This window comes from Ceraceosorus guamensis, assembly GCF_003144195.1.
Source record: "Ceraceosorus guamensis strain MCA 4658 unplaced genomic scaffold IE81scaffold_38, whole genome shotgun sequence".
In the NCBI taxonomy this organism is placed as follows: domain Eukaryota; kingdom Fungi; phylum Basidiomycota; class Exobasidiomycetes; order Ceraceosorales; family Ceraceosoraceae; genus Ceraceosorus; species Ceraceosorus guamensis.
This window is the reverse complement of record NW_020290033.1, coordinates 170,918-187,769: the sequence shown is the minus strand read 5'-3', so window position 1 is coordinate 187,769 and position 16,852 is coordinate 170,918. Positions and strand designations below refer to the sequence as shown.

Sequence of the window (16,852 nt, the reverse complement as noted above, 5' to 3'; positions counted from 1 at the left end):
GAAAATTTGACGCGCAGGGGGGGGCTTGGCGCAGGGTTGAGTTTCATACCAGGAGGAGGTCGGCTGGGTGGATCAGCTGCCGATAGCAGGAACTGAGGCGGGCCGGAAGCTCCACCAACGACGGTAGCTTCTGATCGAATCCTTCCTCCCTGACTTGCATATTCGGGCCATCGTTGAGCCCACGCAGGAGGCAGGCTTGTGAAGCCTCTGTAATCACCAAGCGCATTCCGTTGTGCGCTCACGACACGGTTGTGATCGTGTGAGGTTGATACTGCTGCCTTCGTCGTTGGTGCTAGCTCCACTCTGTGTGCCGGTGAAGAGGCGCGGGACTTGCGGGTAGGCTGGAACACTTTCACATCGTCAATCGCTGAGCTGAGCACCTCCTCTGACTCGGGCAGCTTGTTGAGATCAAACGGCAAGGGAGGTTTTCTCTTGTGCAACGATGCTTTGAAGAAGACGTCCTTGGCTCGTGTGGTCTCAGGCGAGCATAGCAAGGATAATGCGAGCGCAAAGACGACAAGATGATGTGTGTCGAGGTAGTGTCGAATTTTCATGCTGTGCAATCAGAGAGAGTACGCCCACCGACACCAGCTCGAAGGCGCTGCCTCGAATTAGAGGGGAGCACGGTGAGATCTTGTTCCGTGGGCAAAAGGATGCAATCTTTGAAGTTGAATTAAGCGCAGGCCTCTCTTTAGGTCAGCAGGCTCGGACATCCAGTGAACTACGTTGCGTTCCGTGTCATTGCCACTCTGATCCATCTCGACGTGCCGACGCCCAGTCGCCGTTCGAGAGCGAGTGGCGAGTTGAACTGTCACTTATCCGTGCTCTTATCTTTACTGTGGGCGCTCGACGGTGATGGTGACGATAGAAGTGCTCAGAGGGATCCCATCGCCACCGATGCACGCCGACGTAGCGGCAGAGGCCGGGAACAGGTAGTGATGGCCCATGCGCACGCTTGACTAGCATTTCAACCAAGTAATAGCGCCCCTGCGACTGTCAATTTCGGTGTGGTCTCCGTCGTTCGACTCTCCCGAGTAGACAATACCGACACCTCACCAGTTGCACCTCCTGAGCAAGCGGTCTAGGTTCAAATCCACCCGAATCCACCCGCTAAACTTGCGTCCCGTCTTAGCAAGATTCGCCACAAAGCGTCGACCGCCCAAGAGATCGGCAAAGGTCTTTTGTCTCTCCACCCTTCACGGGCCGCTCTAAGCCTCTACTCGCCCTCAAGCGACCTTGCGTGTCTGCATCATACGTCCAAGACAAGCCGCCTTCGAAGCGAGCGCCGCTTTCGATGTGGTTCCTTGATTCGCGGGATGAAGGGATGAGCATACGTGCGTTTGCATCGCCCTTCACCTGGATAGGAGGACTCACGCGGAGCAACGAAAGTCGTGCCGTACCGTTTAGGCATGATGGGCACCGAGTTCTAATCACGAATGCGAATGCAGAGAGGCATGCATGCATGCGGGCGCGAGCGAGCGCGAGCGAAGGTGTTGCTGTCTGCGCGCGTAGCTCACGACGCGTCGCGAAATTGGGGATCGCGGTTGTGGTTGTGATTGGAGGCAGCGTGCAGCACAGGCAGGCAGCTAATGGACTCACGAATGCAGCAGCAGCGTACTGATCGTCTCAGCTACTGTATCACAAGCACAATTGTGAGTTGTGAATCAGATATATGGCGCCTAGTGCTCGTTCGTATCACGCTTCCGAAAGACCTCTTCCTCTCAACGCGCTCAGTCGACACTCAAGAGATCTCCATGCATCGATAGGTTTCTATCGGCTTTTTCATTCTGTTTCCACGCATACAAGCTGTCCAGAGCGCATCACACAAACGCCTTTGCCATCGCAGTCCCCGTACGCCCTTTCACTGCTCCGATCATCCACCAAGCAGAAACGAAAAGGCTAGTTGTAGGGCATATTTCAGCGACAAGATCGTATCCAAATCCTTCAACAACCGTATCTCCAAGGCTTGCAGAGGGCCCAACTCGTCCTTCCTCCCGCTCCTGCCTTGTAGCTACAATGTCGCGACAGTCCGGTGCTCAATCTGCTCGAGGGTCAGTCTACGCCCCAGTTCCAATGTCCCAAGGAGCTCCTCCCGGAGGATCTCTCGGCGCCTCAGCTTCCCATTTTCAAGCCTCATCCTCAGCTACCGGACCTGCACCCACGGGGGCAGCAGCTCGTCTAGCTGCCAAGCAGGCCGAATTGGCAGGACTTAGACAGTTGAAGGAACAGAGCGCTAGGCTGGCGAGGGATGTGCAGGCTTTGGGCGATGGAGTGGATAGTCTTGTAAATGGTGGAGATGGTGAGTTGTCAGCTTGTCTGATGCGAAGCCGAAGTCATCGTGTCGTGATGAAGAGGCAGGCCATCCTGGGCCATTCGCGGAATCGTATGCGATGCTGGAAGTGGAGGAGTGCTGCAAGGCAAAACCCCTTTACCGAGAGGCCGCAAGCGACCCTTCTGCGATCATGGAAAGATGCTAGCTAGCTAGCTCCAAACTTCAGGTGCACTCTGGCTTCTGCTCGCCGAGTGTGTACTCAAATCATCTCGCGCTCACTCTTCTACCTTCTTACCGCACATCGCAGCCGTCGCAGCAGTTCTCTCCAGCTGGCAAGGCGTTTTCCGAGCAATCCAACTAGCTCAAGGTGAGTCATCTCTTCCTTCAACCGTCGTCCGACGTCTCCCCGCCCTCCTTACTGACCCCATCAAATGTTGCACAACCTAACTCCCGAACATGGGGAATCAAAGCCTCTACATTGAGCCGCGACGCAGGTCTGGCAGATACGGAAGAGACACCAGGAACTGCGACTGGGACGTCATTCGAGGCTGCTTTGCCAGACACCTTGGTACGCATTCCCGTCGATGGACCCGGTGCGGAGGCCAGCGCAGCGGAGGACAATAGCGCGAGGGAAGAGTGAGGTGTGATCTGGCTGGCTCACTTCAAGTCTGTAAGCTCTGCGGCACTTGGCCTGTTCCCCTTGACAAGCTCAAAGCTCCTTCAATCTGCGGCCCTCGATGCTCCTTCGGACACCCTTTGTACACTATCGCTACCTTCACCTTCAGCGCCCTTGTAGCTGGTATGCGCGTTCCACCTCAACCAGCAGTCCACACTCTCGACGATAGCGCCGCTGCAGATGCCAATCTTTGAGAGATTGCGATTGACATGCGGCTGACGTGTAGCATTCTTTCTCATAAGCCCGATCTGCCTGCTCTTCTTTGCTCCTCCCTCTGCGCCTCTTCGACTCCGTGCTGCAGCTTGCGCTTGAAGGCGGATTGGTCGCGCAGCCATTGACGATAGGTGGAGAGGGAAGTGACGGACTCGGCCTGTAGGTGACAGACAGGCAAAATCGTGAGCATACATGATGAACCTCGACCTCGCTTTGACACACGGATGCCTTCCTGCCCAGCAAGTCAGCGCGCGCTCTACTTCCTGCTGCACTTGACCCTCGAGCCGCGCTCCATCAGCAATCAACCTACACTCGACTCACGTAGAAATCGGGCAAACGATTCTGCATCGTCTGACCAAGCGCATCAGCCCTGTTCCTGACCACATGTTTCCAAAATTCATTGTCCATCCTTTCCGTCTCCTTCCTCTTTGCTCTGTAAACCACAGCCCAGAGACCGTTTCCCAGTGCAGGCCCTACCAAGTAACCCAAACCTCCACAAGCTACGGTGCCTAGAATTGATAGGTAGACCGGATCTATGCCGGCAAAACCTGGTGTGGATGGATCTATGGTGGCTGTGAGGAAAAATTGTCCGGATGTGAGGAGCGCGACGGCCGTTAGGGGATACGTAGTCACGCTTCCCCATCGTCGACGCGATGCTCGAAGCGACAAGTCTGATGACGGTGGCAAGAAGAGCGAGAGGTAAAAAGATACCAATAGGAGAAAGATGAGCAGGGTAAGGGTTCAAAGTGTATCCTTCTTAGCTTGCGGGTGCAGACGCTCGCGAACTTCGACTCACATTCGGCCCAGGTGAGAGGCTGCAAAGACGTATCGGAAGGCGGCGCAGTCTTTCCACCAGCAGCAACAGGTGTGGGCGCAGCTTCTTGCTCCTGGCATCTCGCAGAAGTGTGCAACGCTGGGCGCTGATGGATCGCACGCTTGATGCCAGCACTCTGATTGTTGAACAAAGCGCGCGAGTTGCAAATGACGGCTAGCCTCGCCGTACCGGATGAACCTGCTGGCACTCGTGGCCTGAACGCATAGGCGAGTGTCGCCATTCTTTCGAAATCGAGGCAGGCTTGCGGCCTTAGTCTCGATCAGCACCGATCTGTTGAAGTGAGGTCACACGGGCGTGTACCGGTCGCAGATCTTCACTCCACGATACTACGCTGCGCAACCAACTTCGCGCGTCGGATGCGTGTGCAGAAGAAGAGCGTGCAACGATGGGTGAGGATGCAAGAAATGACAGTGAATGACTAAGCGTACTCTTTCGAGTTGCGGGTCAAGCAAAGCAAGGGTCTTGATTTCAAGGTTGGATTTCATGAGTCAAGAGTTTGAGTGCACGACGTGCGGCGCGCGGCAGAAAACGCAATGGCAGACTGAAGGTCACGTGCGATAAAAATCAAAATCGAGATACTCATCAAAGAAGCCATCTAAGCAGCCCTCAAGACTCAGGACTCTCTTGCACTCTGCACTTACAAATGTCACATCGAGACTCGACTGATGGTGACCGTTAAGATTGTTGAGCTGATTCGAATCAACCGTGCCGCCCTAGTCCAGATGCTCGCTCACTCTTGACTATCGATTGAAAAGTTTGCCAGCATCAATCAGGTCTCCAAGATAAGACCTGATGTGAGAGTGCGGCGACCCGAGGTTGTCGAATGGCACAACCTGAAAGCGTCTAGTCTAGCAGCTACGTAAGCTTGGTCTCCGGTGGAAGTGAGCGCGGAGCTCCGACCTTGTTCTAATCGCACAAGCGGAGCTGCCGTCCACCAGACTCGTGCAGAACGTGTCAAACAAACACAGTCAGAAGGGACGAAGCAGAAATCTAGTCCGTCTATCATTATTGCCTAGTGCCTCGCAGCATGCTGCAAGCCAGATCCGCTGAATGTGCAGCAAAGAGGCTTTTCTACCCCCCGTCTCCATCCTCGATCTCCTTCCTCAGCATACACCCGCTCATTCGCTGGCAGACAAAGCGGCAGCATCCGTCGGAAGGCTCCTGAAGTATCTGCTAGGTAGTCTACCCGTCTCCGGATCTCTGAACATGTTGCGTCTCGGCTCTCTGCCGTACCTTGGTTCGGCGATGCCTGTGAAGCATGGGTGCAAAAGTCAGGACTCAGTGACATGCGACAGACGGCATCAACACATATCAAGAAGGCTCACCTCGTTGAGCCCAAACACTACTGATAGCTTCCGCATCCTCTTCTGTCCACTTTGTTCTCCAAAATTGAGCAGCGACCACATCTGTAGCGTTCAATCCTCTCGAAGCCAGGTACTGAGGGATCGAGAACGCCTCTCGCTGTACGCTAGCGCTCTCGGAAGCGGACCCTTGGGCGCCGGTCTGGTCGATCAAGACGAGAGCGGTACGACGTGGAGGTCCTCCGTTGCATGGGTGTGGCGCGACGTATGGGATGGCAGTGTGCCCCGCTCGAGGATCAAACGTAGTTCGGCCGCTAGAGAGCGGAACATCTCGCCTGTTTACCAAAATTCAGCGAGTCAGAATCTCGCAATCTTGATTGCCCGTCGCAGTGACAGGATTACCACATCACTCACACCAACCAATGACACCAACTCTCCAGCCTGCCTGATTCCTCATTGGGTACATCAGCATCGATCAGGATTGCCGTGTAAAGTCGCTCTTCAGAATGGAAAGGCACCGCCGTGACGTGAGGTGCTTGCAACGACTGCAGCGAAACATGGGCCGGTCGGCCCTAGTGATTAGTCGGATCATTTCGCGCTGCGATTCGTGACTGATACACATGGTCTACAGCACTCACGTCACGCGCAGGTACCCAAACACCAGTTCCTACTTCGCCTCCATCGGAAGAGTGATCCGTGTAACCAGTCCCAGATCCAAAAGAAAGACGCAGATCGACCCGAGGTGTCAAGCTCTCGATCACGTCTGGCACCACGTACTGCAGCTTGACCCTCTCGAGCAGACGCGGGAGTATTCTTCGATGCCACCATAGCTGATGCAGATGGAGATGCACCGGTCGAGTCAAGTCGGCTATCGTGCGTGCAAGAAGAAGGATGAGCTTTCGTCCTCGGGCTCGACGCTCGAGAAGCGGAAGGTGTGCGTTTAGGCTAGCTCACCTTTGCCACTGTCGAATTCAGCCCTGACAGCAGGATCATTGACTTCACTCGCGATTTCCACGCTCAATATCCTCTCTTTCAGTCTACTTGCTTCCTCTTCGCTGCCCTTTGCAAGCCCTTCAAGTCTGCCCCGAAGATTCTTGACCTCGTCTCGAAGTTGCGCCTGATTGGCGTATATGTACTTGAGCGCCTCGTCGTACGCCGCTTCTACGCCGCTGGCAAGAGCGGGCGTCCAAGATCTGCTACTTTGCTGGGAGCTGCCTTCATCCGAGGGAAGTGGCGCTGGAGAGGCTTGTCTTGCAGAAGAGGAGGAATTCAATGCTCTCACTTGCGATCGAAGCACGCCTCCGGCGCGAAGCATCGACCTGCTAGCTGCAGGTGGAAATGACATCGTGTCCCAGATATGGAAGCCGAAGCTGACAAAGCTTATGCATCAAGCGGGCAAGATGCTGGAAGACTACTCAGAGCGGTGTAGGTCGTTGATGGGTGGCGCGAAGTGAACCTTTTCTTTGTTGAATGCATCGAATATCTCGTGTGTCCTTGATGCGTGAAACGACGGAAAGCGCCTTCTTTCGTGTTTTTTCGGCCGAGAGATTTCTGATGGGAGCGGTTTTTTGCAGCTGCGCGCTTGTGCTTCTCCGTTTGTGGACGGGCATGCATCCAAGAATCGACGTCTTGAGTCCGCTCATGTCGAATTGAATACACGCTCATCAATAACTCATGACTGGCGATTGGTGATTGTCACCTGTGGACTACATAAGCCGGCTACCTCAGCTCGCGCAGTGACATGCGTGACTGGCACTCGACAGCTGGCCACTTAACGGACATTTTGCTGCACGCACACTGTGACTGTACGGCTGTCATATTCAACCCATCGGCCTTGCCACGCAAGCATCGACACACGGACGCGTCCGATCTCTTTCTACTTCGCCCCATCGAACGTGACCTGCTCTCGCGAGCTGGATTCTAATCACTTCGCTGACGAAAGCTTGGCAGTTCTGGCGGCATACACAGGTCGGCTGCCTCGGGTAGACTACTGACACTTCACCGCGGCTGTCGTGATCGTCCTTTGGCGCTCTTTGCATCTACATCCGCCAGGACGGGCAGCGCGGGCGGTTTCGTCAGCACTCAGGGATGTTCCAGCTAGCCCTCATCAACGACATAGCTCGGGTCTCACCACCACACTTTGCACTTGCGCCTCACAAAGCCATCAAGATTGTTCTGAACACAAAGTACGCAAACAAGGTGTTGCAGGATGTAGGGCTCTGTGTTGCGGTGTTTGATTTGCTGGACTGCGAGGAGGGAAAGACTATTGGTGGGGATGGTGCACTGTTCTACAAAGGTGCGTACGTGCGTGCTTCATGTTCTGGAAGAGCCGATGGCATAGCTCGACTACATGCTTCCGGACTTGACTTGGGGATAAAGATGCGAGTCGTGATAGCATACAAGCCGGTGCAAGCGCGACAAGAACTGGCCATGAGCGCTTGCCTTTCGTCATGAAGGACACGCTAGCTTCTGTAGCGTCGGGTCATGTTGTGGGACGTATTTTGCCACTTTCAAAGCTAGTCTACCGATGGCCTTTGCTTAAGGCTGCATCCGAAACCTCCCATCTCCTGCAGTCACATTTCGTCTAGTCATCTTCAGGCCGTTTTTGGGTGAAGTATTTGTTGGCAAGATTGTTTCGTCCGACCCCAGCGGCATTAGAGGTGAGATAGACGCAGCAGCGTTAGATTGAGGTACTCGTTCAACGGAGACACTGACCGAAGCACTTGCGGATTGCAGTGTCAGTGGGGTTCTTTCAGGACATTCACGTCCCACCGCACCTGTTGCCCTACCCAAGCGCCTTGTGGGTGACATAGCTTCGCTTCTGCTGCCCGTGTACGCTGTTCACTGACGCCTAGCTCTCCAACGCTCCATTGCAGTGATCATAAAGAAGGATGTTTCTTCTGGTTGTGGGAGCCAGCAAACGACGACGTGGCAGCTGATCCTTTGTTATCAGACGCTGATCAAAGGATGTACATGGACCGGGATGAGCTGATCAGGGTAGCTGTGGAGAGCGACGAATTTCATGAGCCGGAGCCAGGTCCGATCACTCCTCAAAGCGCCGCCTTCGGCTCGATGATGTCTACAGGAACAAATTTGGGACTCAATGGCGCGATTGCTAGACCTGTTGCAGATGAGAAGAGGGAATCGGCTTACAGGATCACTGTGAGTTGTGCGCGACTTGGATGCACATTGCTAATTCTCGTTGCTTTGTACACTGGCTTGCTGACCCTCATTTTTGCCCACCTCAACGGCTGAAGTGCTCGTGTGCGAGCCAGGGACTAGGTGTCGTTGCTTGGTGGGGCAGCGCGCAAGCAGAAGGAGAGGAAGCAGATGAGGAGATGCAAGCAGAATGAGATACTTGCCACGTCTGGCGTCTGCGATAGCACTCTGCGCGACCAGGTCACAATGACGGAAAAGGGGCGCACATCGACCATGTGGGCGCCTCCGACCGCTTGAGCGCGTGAGGATATACTTTTAGGTGATCTGTTTGGCAGGGTTCGACTTACCGGCCTCAAAGCTTCTTCGAAGGCCAATTTTGTCAGTGACGAAAGGAAGTGAGAGCGCGCAGTCATCTTCAAGTTTTATCGATGGCGAAGCGGAAGATCTGAAGCTCGAGGGCACAGGTAGAGCTGTTCGTAGGATGCCTCGGCAGCACAAGCAGTGTTTGGTACCCTGACACTCGGCAATGAAGGAACAGTCACAGTGATGGAGCAACGGATTGTCACGATTCTGAACAGAGGGACTTGTACATTTAGCAACCCAAGTCACGGGTGCACAAGTCACGAGTCCACAGCCATGGAATCAAAAATGTCCTTTCCATTCGAGAACATTCAGACAATGCAGCGCCCGATCACGCAATCCGTGCATAGGTACGCCGACGCTGTGCGAATATATAGGTCCATGATGCAAGCGCTCGCAGCTTGGTCGTCCTGTGTCAGAGTCCCCGCCAAGTCTTCGCTCGCGGCAAAGAGCAGCTCGGCTTGATCGTGGCTCTACAGCAGCTAGGCATTCACCGCCGCCATGGCAACTCATCTGTTTACACTCAGACTCGTGACTCTATAGGCACTCTGTCTCACGCCGCTACTCACGACTAACTGGCGACTGACTGACTGCACATATGGCTGCTGCACGCTGATTCGCGCCCAGTCGGAGTCTAGGGCTGAGACCGAATCAAGATGCCGAGCTGAAAAGCGAATCATCATATACAGCAGCTTGAGTATGATGTCCCGCTTTGCTGGGGCCCGTACCGAGGCGGCGGCTCGCCGCGCCTCTCCGTCGGTACAGTCACGAGTGTGAGTACAGTGAGTGCACATCTCTGAGGGCCTCGTGTTGCTGACGCGTACCTTTGCGCGACGCGAGCGGTTTACTGTACGGTATATAGCTCCTCTTCTAAATACGCGGCAACGTCACGCAACGTCTGCAAAACCTTCTGATGCGCTCTTCCGGCGGTGGAGGACGAGTACGGGTTGCGCTACCGCCGTTATCGCTCTTGTGGTACTTGAGCACTCGCATTCACGATTCGTATAGTCTGATAAAGTCAAAGTGCTGCACACTTGGCTCTTAGCTGGGAAATCAGCTGCCGCTCGGCGTCGCTACGTGCTCACAATGCAATTAGACACCTGTGCAGTCATCTCTGTGCGCATGACCCGCCACCGCTTGCTTGCTGCCTATATAGCAAAGAGGGACGAGCAGAGCAGACATGATGGGAGACAACTCACGACTGCAGGGAAGAAGGGCCAAGATCACACTAAACCTCATTCGCAAAGTTTTCGAACGTAGGTACGAGGGACACGCATGCAGTCAAGTTGCATGCCGTATTCCGTTTCAGCAGGCCGTTGACGAGTGATGAGTACCGCTATCCCTCTGCATGGCTGTCCGCCTTCGGACTCATCAGACTTCTTGATGGGAAGATTTGGTCATGTGCATGTGCATGTGATGCCCTGCTACTGCTCCAGTAGCTCGGTTCGACCTTTTGAAAAGTTGCGTTGATGGTTCCTGACCAGTACTGTCGACATCTGCCGCTGCACGAACAGCTGCCCAGCCAAGTTCCACATTCATAATTGCCCGATCGCGCAAAATCCCTCAAGTAGACCGACCCTCCGTAGCAGCGAGTCCATGTGACCCCCCCGTCACCCAACCGACTTTCTTCTCACATTGCACATAGATCGCGCTCAGTGCATCGTTTCTCAAACTCTCCTCCATCCGTCTCGTCTTGCTGGTCAAGGCCATCCTTTCCACGTCCCTCAGCCCACCTCTCACACTCTGCCCTCTGACAGCTTCAAGATGGGCAGATTACGCATCGTCGGGAAGATCTTCCCTGCTGGTGCTCCCAAAGTCGTTGACAGGGCTGCAGCTGAGGATTCGACACCCTCGAGCCCTGGCGCGCAAGTGGATGGTACTGTCGTGGAGCGTAAAGCCTCGTCGGATGTGGACCCTGAAAAGGGCGAACCCAAGGATGTGCACGCTGTGGTCCGGGTGGTCTCCAATGCTCAGGAAAGCGGCGAAATCCAATATAGAGTGAGTCGTCGTGGCGAACGATGCGGCGCGAGGCGCGAAGAGTACGTTCGAGCTTCGGGCGGATCATGCGATGGCGATGCTTTGGCTTATCTCGACCAGTGGAGTTTCGCTTCCTGCGCTGACGCTCCAGCCGCGCTTCATGCTCGTCTATGGCAGACCATGTCATGGCAACGGTGTGCCTGCTTGCTCTTCACCGAATACGTCTGTCTGGCTATCTTGTCCTTTCCCTGGGCTTTCAGATATCTGGGCATGGCCGGAGGAATCCTCTCGACTTTGGGCCTTGGGATCATTGCGCTCTATACCAGCATGACGCTATGGCGGTACTGCATGAAGAATCCACACCTGCTACACATTGCCGATATCGGACAAGACCTGTTCGGAAAGCATTGGTTGGCCTACGAGCTTACTGGAGCTGCGCTGATCCTCAACAACTGCTTCATCATGGGTTTGCACACCCTCACCGGATCCGAAGTGCTGAACGTCTTGTCCGATCACGGCACTTGCACGCTCGTCTTCAGCATCGTCGTCCTGATCGTCTGCTTCTTGGGCACCCTGCCGAGGAAGCTGGATCAAGTCGCCATTTTGGGCGTGGTATCGGCCATCTGCATGTTCATCAGCATCGTTCTCGTCATCGTCTTTACCGGCATCATTGGCAAAAATCCTGCTGGTCTCAAGCCGGACGAGCCGGTCAGGATCACGGCGTGGGCACCAGAAGGCACAACCTTTGTCGAAGGTTTCAACGCGTTCCTGAACATTGTAAGTTGACCCACGATCTGGCACAAGCGAAGCAGTATGCTCACCCCCCCAAGCGACGTGCTGGCCATGTTCTCGTATAGCTGTTTACATGGGTCGGACAGGTCAGCAGCATGCTCGTGTGGCTCGCAAGCGCTGGTCGGTGTGACTGACGCTCTTCCGCTTTCCTTGGCAGATCATGTATCCAAGCTTCATCTCGGAAATGAAGAATCCCAACGACTTTCCCAAAGCTCTTTATGCGACGACAGCGATGGAGTTCTTCCTCTTCTTGTTTGTGGGAATATACGTCTACGCTTTCGCAGGCCAGTACGCAGAGACACCCGCCGTGGCCATCTTGCCCAAGCTGTACAAGCAGATCTCCTTTTCTTTTGTCCTGGTCACATCTATCATCATTGGATGTCTCTATGGCAGCGTGGTTGCCAAGTATCTATTCAACCGCATCACCCTCGGCACGAAGCACTACAACAACAATACAGTAAAGGGCTGGATCATCTGGATTGCCTGCTGCGCCTCTACCTGGGTCTTTGGCTGGATCATCGGCGAAGCTGTGCCCTTCTTCGGCGTTCTCGTCAGTCTAATGAGCGCCCTCTTCGACGGTTTCTTTGGTTTCATCTTTTGGGGCAAGGCGTACCTGAGCATGAACAAGGGTCAATTGTGGAAGGGGCAGAGCATATTGAGGAAAGCGGAAACGATCTTTAACGTGTTCCTCATCTTTGCTGGACTATTCGTCTTTGGCCCTGGCTGCTACACCTCTGTGCAGGCCATCATCGATAGCTACGCCTTGGGATCGGTCAAGAGCCCCTTTTCTTGCGCCAATAATGCCGTCTGAGCCCCAAAGGAGCTTTAAACCAAAGCGCACGACATTCGAGCACCAAACGTCTTCGAAAGCGCCTCATTTGGGATGGCTGGCCTCTTGCTGTATTTTGACTAGGACGATGCGTCTCGTGGTTGCTTTGTCATGAACGATCTGTTCCGATTTGCTACGCATACATATCATGCTTGAAGGATCTTGCAGTGAGATACGTGCTGCTGAACTGTCTTTTTTTCGATGCTAGATCATTCACCATCTAGGTATGTCTTACCTGCTCCCTCTGGATGAGTGGAGTTGGAATTTTGAGTCTCTTGCGAATGCCAATGAAGAATCCTGAATCGAAGTCGAAAAGTGTAGAGCTGGGAATCACGAATCTTGAATCCGTCAGTCAACTTTCTCATCAAGGCTCGCTCCATTCAACGCCCCGATCGAGCGGCCCGAGACGACTAGCCCCACACAAAATTGTGATTCACGATGAATGGAGATAGCGAGCAGCAGCACTTTTGACTTACTCTCGTGACTTGACTTCAAGATCCTCAACGGCTTTGAATCAAGAATCGACTCACGTGTCTTGCCGGCGGGCGCTTCCAATTCATATGCGCACACTCACGACTCAAAACTTCTTGACTGCAGAGCAGCAGCAAGCGCCAAGCAGCAGGAGGTCCCGCCGTGCCTGAATTTCAAAGACTCGTGACTCGTGACTGGCTGCTGTGAGTGAAGACATGGCATGAGGTATGCCCGTTCGTCTTCTGGCAGCTTCATGTACCGGTACCAGTCACGAGTCTAGGCCACGCAGCGAAGGCGACAAGCTTCGCATTCACGATTCACGATTGTGATTTCTTCCTTCACCCATTCTTCGACCCAGCCGTTCTGCCCCTTGGACCTCAACATCCACTACGCACCACAGCCTTGATCAAGCTGCAAAGATCATAGACTGAACGCTGCAGTTTTGAGTCTGCACCACGATCTGGTCTCCCGCCCTTCGGCAGCACCCAAGACCGGATCGACAATCTTCGCGAGCGCGAGCAGCAAGATCCGGACGTCAGCCGCGCTGATGAAGAGGTGCAGAGGTGGTGGATAGCACTGCGACGGCGCTGCCTTTCACGAGCACCAACAAAATCTCCTCCATCTTTTCCTTTCAACCTCGGCCACCTTCGTCATGTTCTCCAGCCTCATTTCTGCGCCGTGTGAGATCAAGGTGAGTACGAGGCGTGGCTGCGTCGAGCAGTTGCGCGAGAGCTCTCGCCTTACCCTCACACTCTTCTCATTCAACTCTTCAGCTTCATCTCTTGTCCAACCTCGTATTTCTGCGTCCACCTACCACCGCATCTTCCGACACTGCCCCTCCTACCGCGACAGATGAGATAGTACGAGGACTGGTGGAGCTCTACGTCCCACACGCTCGGCACATTCAAGGCATCAAGGTCAAGCTCAAAGCCGTTCAAACCGTAGCCATCTTGCCAGACTTTCGCGAACTCAACTCCCTCGCTGGACATGCACCGCTAGGATGGGAGGACACGGTGCTGATGGAGAAGAGTGTGCAGATTGGCTTTGCAGGTCCGAGCAGCGGCGCAGGTGGGAATGCGAGGAGCGTCAGCAGAAGGAGAGATGCATCAGTCGCGCCAGCCGGTGCGACCATTGCCGAGGCGGACGAGCCTCGTGGTCGCACGGCAGCCAGGAGCAGACGAGCAAGCCCGGTGGTGAGCCTCAGCAGGAGAGCCAGTCCAGTTCGGCAAGGATCGGGAGATGTCTCGGCTTCCGAGGATAATGCTGCTTCTCAACATTCGCACCATCACAACGCGCTGGGTGGCTTGGGAGCCGCTTTCGTCAGAGCAGTCTCGCGCGGTAGACCAGGTAGTCGGCCGAATAGTCGACCGCCCTCTCAACCACCCAGCAGACCCAGCTCTAGACCCGCAAGTCGCGCCGCTAGTCCAATCATGGGCTTCTCTCCAGCCTTGAGTCCTAGCGCCAACACCGCCACGCCCAACTCGCCGATTCCCAGTCCGACTCGTAGCATGCCTGCCGTGCGTCCAAACGAGAGCGGTGTGACGCCGAGGCATAGCGTCTCCTTTGAGCACCGTGGATCAGAGTCGGTCACACCGATTGGCGACGACGAGGCTCCTTCGTACTTTGCCGCCTGCGACGGAGATGCACGAGGCCGATCGTCCTTGTCCGCCACGGCGGAACGCGTGTCATCGATGTCGATGGATCCGCACAATCCTTCCGCAAGTGGACCCTCGACTCCTAGCTCGCCCGCCGAACATGTACCAGCCCGAGGTCGGGGTGGTCTGGGTGCCGCACGTACTGGCCAAGCGATGACAGCGTCGAGTCCAAGCCATGAAGAGCACGGTAGCTCGCGGGCTTCACGCCTGGGACCTGGACGAGGAGGGGTCGGCTCGGCTTCTGCAGCTGTATCAGGATCTAGAAGCGCAAGCGTGGGCTGGCCTTTCGGCAGAGCAGCTAGATCAGCCTCTCGAGGAGCTGGTCTGAGAGGCGCAGCTAGAAGCTCTAGCACTGCTCCGGCTAGGAATGGAGGCAGAACCCCTAGCGCCGACCCAACTTTGGCTCATAGAGAGGAAGACGATGAAAAGGAGGGTATTTGGTTGGAGAAAGGCGTTCATGGGTGAGTCATCGAGCTTTGCGAGAAGTCAGCGAGAAGTAGTTCTTGTGAACCTCGCATGAACACGCGTACATGCGCTCGCAGGATCGCTGCGAAAGACTGTCGAACTGACGCTTCGTCTCTCGTACAGCTTCGAGTTTGCCTTTATCATACCCGCCGATTCCCCGCCTTACGAGCGCAGTCCATACGGACGGGTGCGCTACACTATCAAAGGTTCCGCGTACGGGGCTGGTAGAGCGAAGAGCAGTGTCGAAGGCTGGAGAGACACGTTCCCCGTAGGTGAGCATTTGGTATTGCGCGCGCTGCATCTCAACACCCAGTGCTGATCTCTGATACGTGCTCCTTAGTAAATCCTGCTCCTGATGGTGGGCCTACGCCGCTCATGGTGCTGTACAATGATGTGCATCCTACTCTTGGCGTGGTCTCCATCGCCTGCACCTCCAATAACATCAGCGTTGGGGGGTGAGCCATGCGCATCTCTGCAGCCGCTTCATCGATTCAAGAGTCTGACCCCTCCTCCGTCTCACCTCATTTTCAGCATCTTCAACATCGACATTCACTCGCCGACACCGCCGCGAGAGCTGCTGGTCTATCTTGTGCGCGTGTCGCTGGAAACGACTGTCGAAGTGCGCACCAGACGCAAAGGCGTGCAAAAAGCGCCTTTGCACAAGCACAAACTTTGGGAGAAGGGTTGGGTACCACCAAGACCGAAAGATCCTCATGGTCCAGGTGACGGAAAGAAGAGCGAAGGGTTGGTGAGAGATCCGAATCGAGTCGGATCGGGAGCTGAAGACGCATGGTCTGTTCAAGGTGTCGCTCGAATGCCTCACGATAATCAGACGAGAGCAAGCACCGTGGCGGGCTCCAAGAGCAGCATCCGATATACGCATCAGCTACTGGTCGAGGTTGTGCATAGTCGAGACGCGTTTGCGCCAGAACACGAAAGAAAGCTCAAAGTCTTTGCGCTCAGACAGCCAGTGCTTCTGCCCAGCTGCTGCGTCGCGTTTGACAGCGTGCTTCTTCCGCAGTACTCTGCGCAGGATCCGAGCGCAAGGAGCGCTACGATGCCCTACGACTTGGCCTTGCAGCACGAACACCTTCAAAGCGCCTCTGCCAATTCGGTCATGATCGGAGCTGGTGCACCTCAACATTCTCAGCCTGGCTCTTGGTTGAATACGGCTCTGCCTGCGACTGGAGAAGGGCACGATGCGTGCGTGTGCGGTCTGAGCACCGAGGACTTGGCGGAGAGGGAAAGACAGATGATACCGCCCGCACCCAGCGGTGGGTATCGATACTCGATCGATGCGCCTGTAGGCCAATTGCGCTCGCACGGCAAGATCGGAGAGCTGCCTGAAAGCAATGGAGGATTGGCTCGAAGTCCTAGCAGGAGCAGTATCAGATCGGGCAGAAGCATCAGCAGATCCATCTCTCGCAGCATCAGTAGAGCCAGAGCTCCCAGCCAAGGAAGCGCTCATCGTATTGCCGCCTCCAACGGCGAGGCGGACGGCTCGACCAGCGAAGGCGTCATTAGAGCAATGAGGAGAGGTTCTCTACCTCCACCCCTCGACGGGGAGCAAGACGGAACGACTGCAGCGCGTAGGACCAGCTCGGCCATCTCCAATGGCAGCGGCGAACCCGGCACAGGCATCGCCTCTTCTTCCTCACAGGGCGCTCGAACTGATCTGCCACCCCCACCCACTTACGCATCGCTGCGACATGCCAGTGGCGAGTCAGGAACGCGCGAGCCAAGCGGCGACGCTGGACAGTGATGTGTCAAGTCGTAAGCGCAGACGCGCTTGCATTGCAATGACAGGAATAAATGTCACCCTCCGAAGAAAATAAAACAAGGATGAT

General features: G+C 55.2%; 8 protein-coding genes across 8 annotated transcripts; 5 read left to right on the top strand and 3 right to left on the bottom strand.

The window, feature by feature from the left end:
- Nucleotides 1-1,047: 1,047 nt before the first annotated feature.
- IE81DRAFT_158945 (hypothetical protein) lies at nucleotides 1,048-1,629 on the bottom strand. The gene has a single exon (XM_025510512.1). The coding sequence runs from the start codon at nucleotides 1,462-1,464 to the stop codon at nucleotides 1,129-1,131; it is 336 nt and encodes a 111-aa protein (XP_025368925.1). The 5' UTR covers nucleotides 1,465-1,629; the 3' UTR covers nucleotides 1,048-1,128.
- Nucleotide 1,630: 1 nt separating this feature from the next.
- On the top strand, nucleotides 1,631-2,952 carry IE81DRAFT_158946 (hypothetical protein). Its single transcript, XM_025510513.1, has 3 exons — nucleotides 1,631-2,299; nucleotides 2,580-2,639; nucleotides 2,743-2,952. Exons 1-3 carry the CDS (start codon nucleotides 2,017-2,019, stop codon nucleotides 2,910-2,912), a joined length of 513 nt encoding a protein of 170 aa, XP_025368924.1. The 5' UTR covers nucleotides 1,631-2,016; the 3' UTR covers nucleotides 2,913-2,952.
- On the bottom strand, nucleotides 2,748-4,459 carry IE81DRAFT_314787 (Pam17-domain-containing protein). The gene is made up of 3 exons (XM_025512513.1): nucleotides 3,958-4,459; nucleotides 3,483-3,832; nucleotides 2,748-3,318 (listed from the first exon to the last, which is right to left on the bottom strand). Exons 1-3 carry the CDS (start codon nucleotides 4,214-4,216, stop codon nucleotides 3,184-3,186), a joined length of 744 nt encoding a protein of 247 aa, XP_025368923.1. The 5' UTR covers nucleotides 4,217-4,459; the 3' UTR covers nucleotides 2,748-3,183.
- A 495-nt stretch (nucleotides 4,460-4,954) lies between these two features.
- On the bottom strand, nucleotides 4,955-6,747 carry IE81DRAFT_367245 (PEBP-like protein). The gene is made up of 5 exons (XM_025517063.1): nucleotides 6,252-6,747; nucleotides 5,936-6,165; nucleotides 5,712-5,842; nucleotides 5,322-5,632; nucleotides 4,955-5,245 (listed from the first exon to the last, which is right to left on the bottom strand). Exons 1-5 carry the CDS (start codon nucleotides 6,640-6,642, stop codon nucleotides 5,115-5,117), a joined length of 1,194 nt encoding a protein of 397 aa, XP_025368922.1. The 5' UTR covers nucleotides 6,643-6,747; the 3' UTR covers nucleotides 4,955-5,114.
- Nucleotides 6,748-6,947: 200 nt separating this feature from the next.
- IE81DRAFT_337682 (hypothetical protein) lies at nucleotides 6,948-9,036 on the top strand. Its single transcript, XM_025515512.1, has 5 exons — nucleotides 6,948-7,593; nucleotides 7,871-7,957; nucleotides 8,034-8,097; nucleotides 8,174-8,459; nucleotides 8,555-9,036. The coding sequence occupies exons 1-5, from the start codon at nucleotides 7,386-7,388 to the stop codon at nucleotides 8,648-8,650; spliced, it is 741 nt and encodes a 246-aa protein (XP_025368921.1). The 5' UTR covers nucleotides 6,948-7,385; the 3' UTR covers nucleotides 8,651-9,036.
- A 362-nt stretch (nucleotides 9,037-9,398) lies between these two features.
- On the top strand, nucleotides 9,399-9,910 carry IE81DRAFT_158929 (hypothetical protein). The gene is made up of 2 exons (XM_025510511.1): nucleotides 9,399-9,587; nucleotides 9,657-9,910. Exons 1-2 carry the CDS (start codon nucleotides 9,516-9,518, stop codon nucleotides 9,822-9,824), a joined length of 240 nt encoding a protein of 79 aa, XP_025368920.1. The 5' UTR covers nucleotides 9,399-9,515; the 3' UTR covers nucleotides 9,825-9,910.
- Nucleotides 9,911-10,203: 293 nt separating this feature from the next.
- On the top strand, nucleotides 10,204-12,573 carry IE81DRAFT_324256 (hypothetical protein). Its single transcript, XM_025514184.1, has 4 exons — nucleotides 10,204-10,814; nucleotides 10,971-11,570; nucleotides 11,651-11,671; nucleotides 11,743-12,573. The coding sequence occupies exons 1-4, from the start codon at nucleotides 10,581-10,583 to the stop codon at nucleotides 12,394-12,396; spliced, it is 1,509 nt and encodes a 502-aa protein (XP_025368919.1). The 5' UTR covers nucleotides 10,204-10,580; the 3' UTR covers nucleotides 12,397-12,573.
- A 579-nt stretch (nucleotides 12,574-13,152) lies between these two features.
- On the top strand, nucleotides 13,153-16,851 carry IE81DRAFT_324255 (hypothetical protein). The gene is made up of 5 exons (XM_025514183.1): nucleotides 13,153-13,576; nucleotides 13,659-15,001; nucleotides 15,129-15,277; nucleotides 15,346-15,460; nucleotides 15,537-16,851. Exons 1-5 carry the CDS (start codon nucleotides 13,538-13,540, stop codon nucleotides 16,765-16,767), a joined length of 2,877 nt encoding a protein of 958 aa, XP_025368918.1. The 5' UTR covers nucleotides 13,153-13,537; the 3' UTR covers nucleotides 16,768-16,851.
- Nucleotide 16,852: the final 1 nt, after the last annotated feature.

Excerpts from the sequence above, each read along its gene's own strand:
- IE81DRAFT_158945 (XM_025510512.1), bottom strand. The coding sequence starts at position 1,464 with ATGCATGCATGCCTCTCTGCATTCGCATTCGTGATTAGAACTCGGTGC.
- IE81DRAFT_158946 (XM_025510513.1), top strand. The coding sequence starts at position 2,017 with ATGTCGCGACAGTCCGGTGCTCAATCTGCTCGAGGGTCAGTCTACGCC. Across the intron at positions 2,300-2,579 it reads TCTTGTAAATGGTGGAGATG|CCGTCGCAGCAGTTCTCTCC; the intron begins GTGAGTTGTCAG and ends CGCACATCGCAG. Across the intron at positions 2,640-2,742 it reads AGCAATCCAACTAGCTCAAG|CCTCTACATTGAGCCGCGAC; the intron begins GTGAGTCATCTC and ends GGGGAATCAAAG.
- IE81DRAFT_314787 (XM_025512513.1), bottom strand. The coding sequence starts at position 4,216 with ATGGCGACACTCGCCTATGCGTTCAGGCCACGAGTGCCAGCAGGTTCA. Across the intron at positions 3,833-3,957 it reads GCCTCTCACCTGGGCCGAAT|ACTTGTCGCTTCGAGCATCG; the intron begins GTGAGTCGAAGT and ends CACCGTCATCAG. Across the intron at positions 3,319-3,482 it reads ATCGTTTGCCCGATTTCTAC|GCCGAGTCCGTCACTTCCCT; the intron begins GTGAGTCGAGTG and ends TGTCACCTACAG.
- IE81DRAFT_367245 (XM_025517063.1), bottom strand. The coding sequence starts at position 6,642 with ATGTCATTTCCACCTGCAGCTAGCAGGTCGATGCTTCGCGCCGGAGGC. Across the intron at positions 6,166-6,251 it reads TGAATTCGACAGTGGCAAAG|CCGACTTGACTCGACCGGTG; the intron begins GTGAGCTAGCCT and ends CACGCACGATAG. Across the intron at positions 5,246-5,321 it reads TAGTGTTTGGGCTCAACGAG|GCATCGCCGAACCAAGGTAC; the intron begins GTGAGCCTTCTT and ends CATGCTTCACAG.
- IE81DRAFT_337682 (XM_025515512.1), top strand. The coding sequence starts at position 7,386 with ATGTTCCAGCTAGCCCTCATCAACGACATAGCTCGGGTCTCACCACCA. Across the intron at positions 7,958-8,033 it reads CGACCCCAGCGGCATTAGAG|TGTCAGTGGGGTTCTTTCAG; the intron begins GTGAGATAGACG and ends TGCGGATTGCAG. Across the intron at positions 8,098-8,173 it reads TTGCCCTACCCAAGCGCCTT|TGATCATAAAGAAGGATGTT; the intron begins GTGGGTGACATA and ends GCTCCATTGCAG.
- IE81DRAFT_158929 (XM_025510511.1), top strand. The coding sequence starts at position 9,516 with ATGATGTCCCGCTTTGCTGGGGCCCGTACCGAGGCGGCGGCTCGCCGC. Across the intron at positions 9,588-9,656 it reads CTCCGTCGGTACAGTCACGA|CGGTTTACTGTACGGTATAT; the intron begins GTGTGAGTACAG and ends GCGCGACGCGAG.
- IE81DRAFT_324256 (XM_025514184.1), top strand. The coding sequence starts at position 10,581 with ATGGGCAGATTACGCATCGTCGGGAAGATCTTCCCTGCTGGTGCTCCC. Across the intron at positions 10,815-10,970 it reads GCGGCGAAATCCAATATAGA|ACCATGTCATGGCAACGGTG; the intron begins GTGAGTCGTCGT and ends CGTCTATGGCAG. Across the intron at positions 11,672-11,742 it reads TGTTTACATGGGTCGGACAG|ATCATGTATCCAAGCTTCAT; the intron begins GTCAGCAGCATG and ends TTTCCTTGGCAG.
- IE81DRAFT_324255 (XM_025514183.1), top strand. The coding sequence starts at position 13,538 with ATGTTCTCCAGCCTCATTTCTGCGCCGTGTGAGATCAAG. Across the intron at positions 13,577-13,658 it reads CTGCGCCGTGTGAGATCAAG|CTTCATCTCTTGTCCAACCT; the intron begins GTGAGTACGAGG and ends TCAACTCTTCAG. Across the intron at positions 15,002-15,128 it reads TTGGAGAAAGGCGTTCATGG|CTTCGAGTTTGCCTTTATCA; the intron begins GTGAGTCATCGA and ends TCTCTCGTACAG.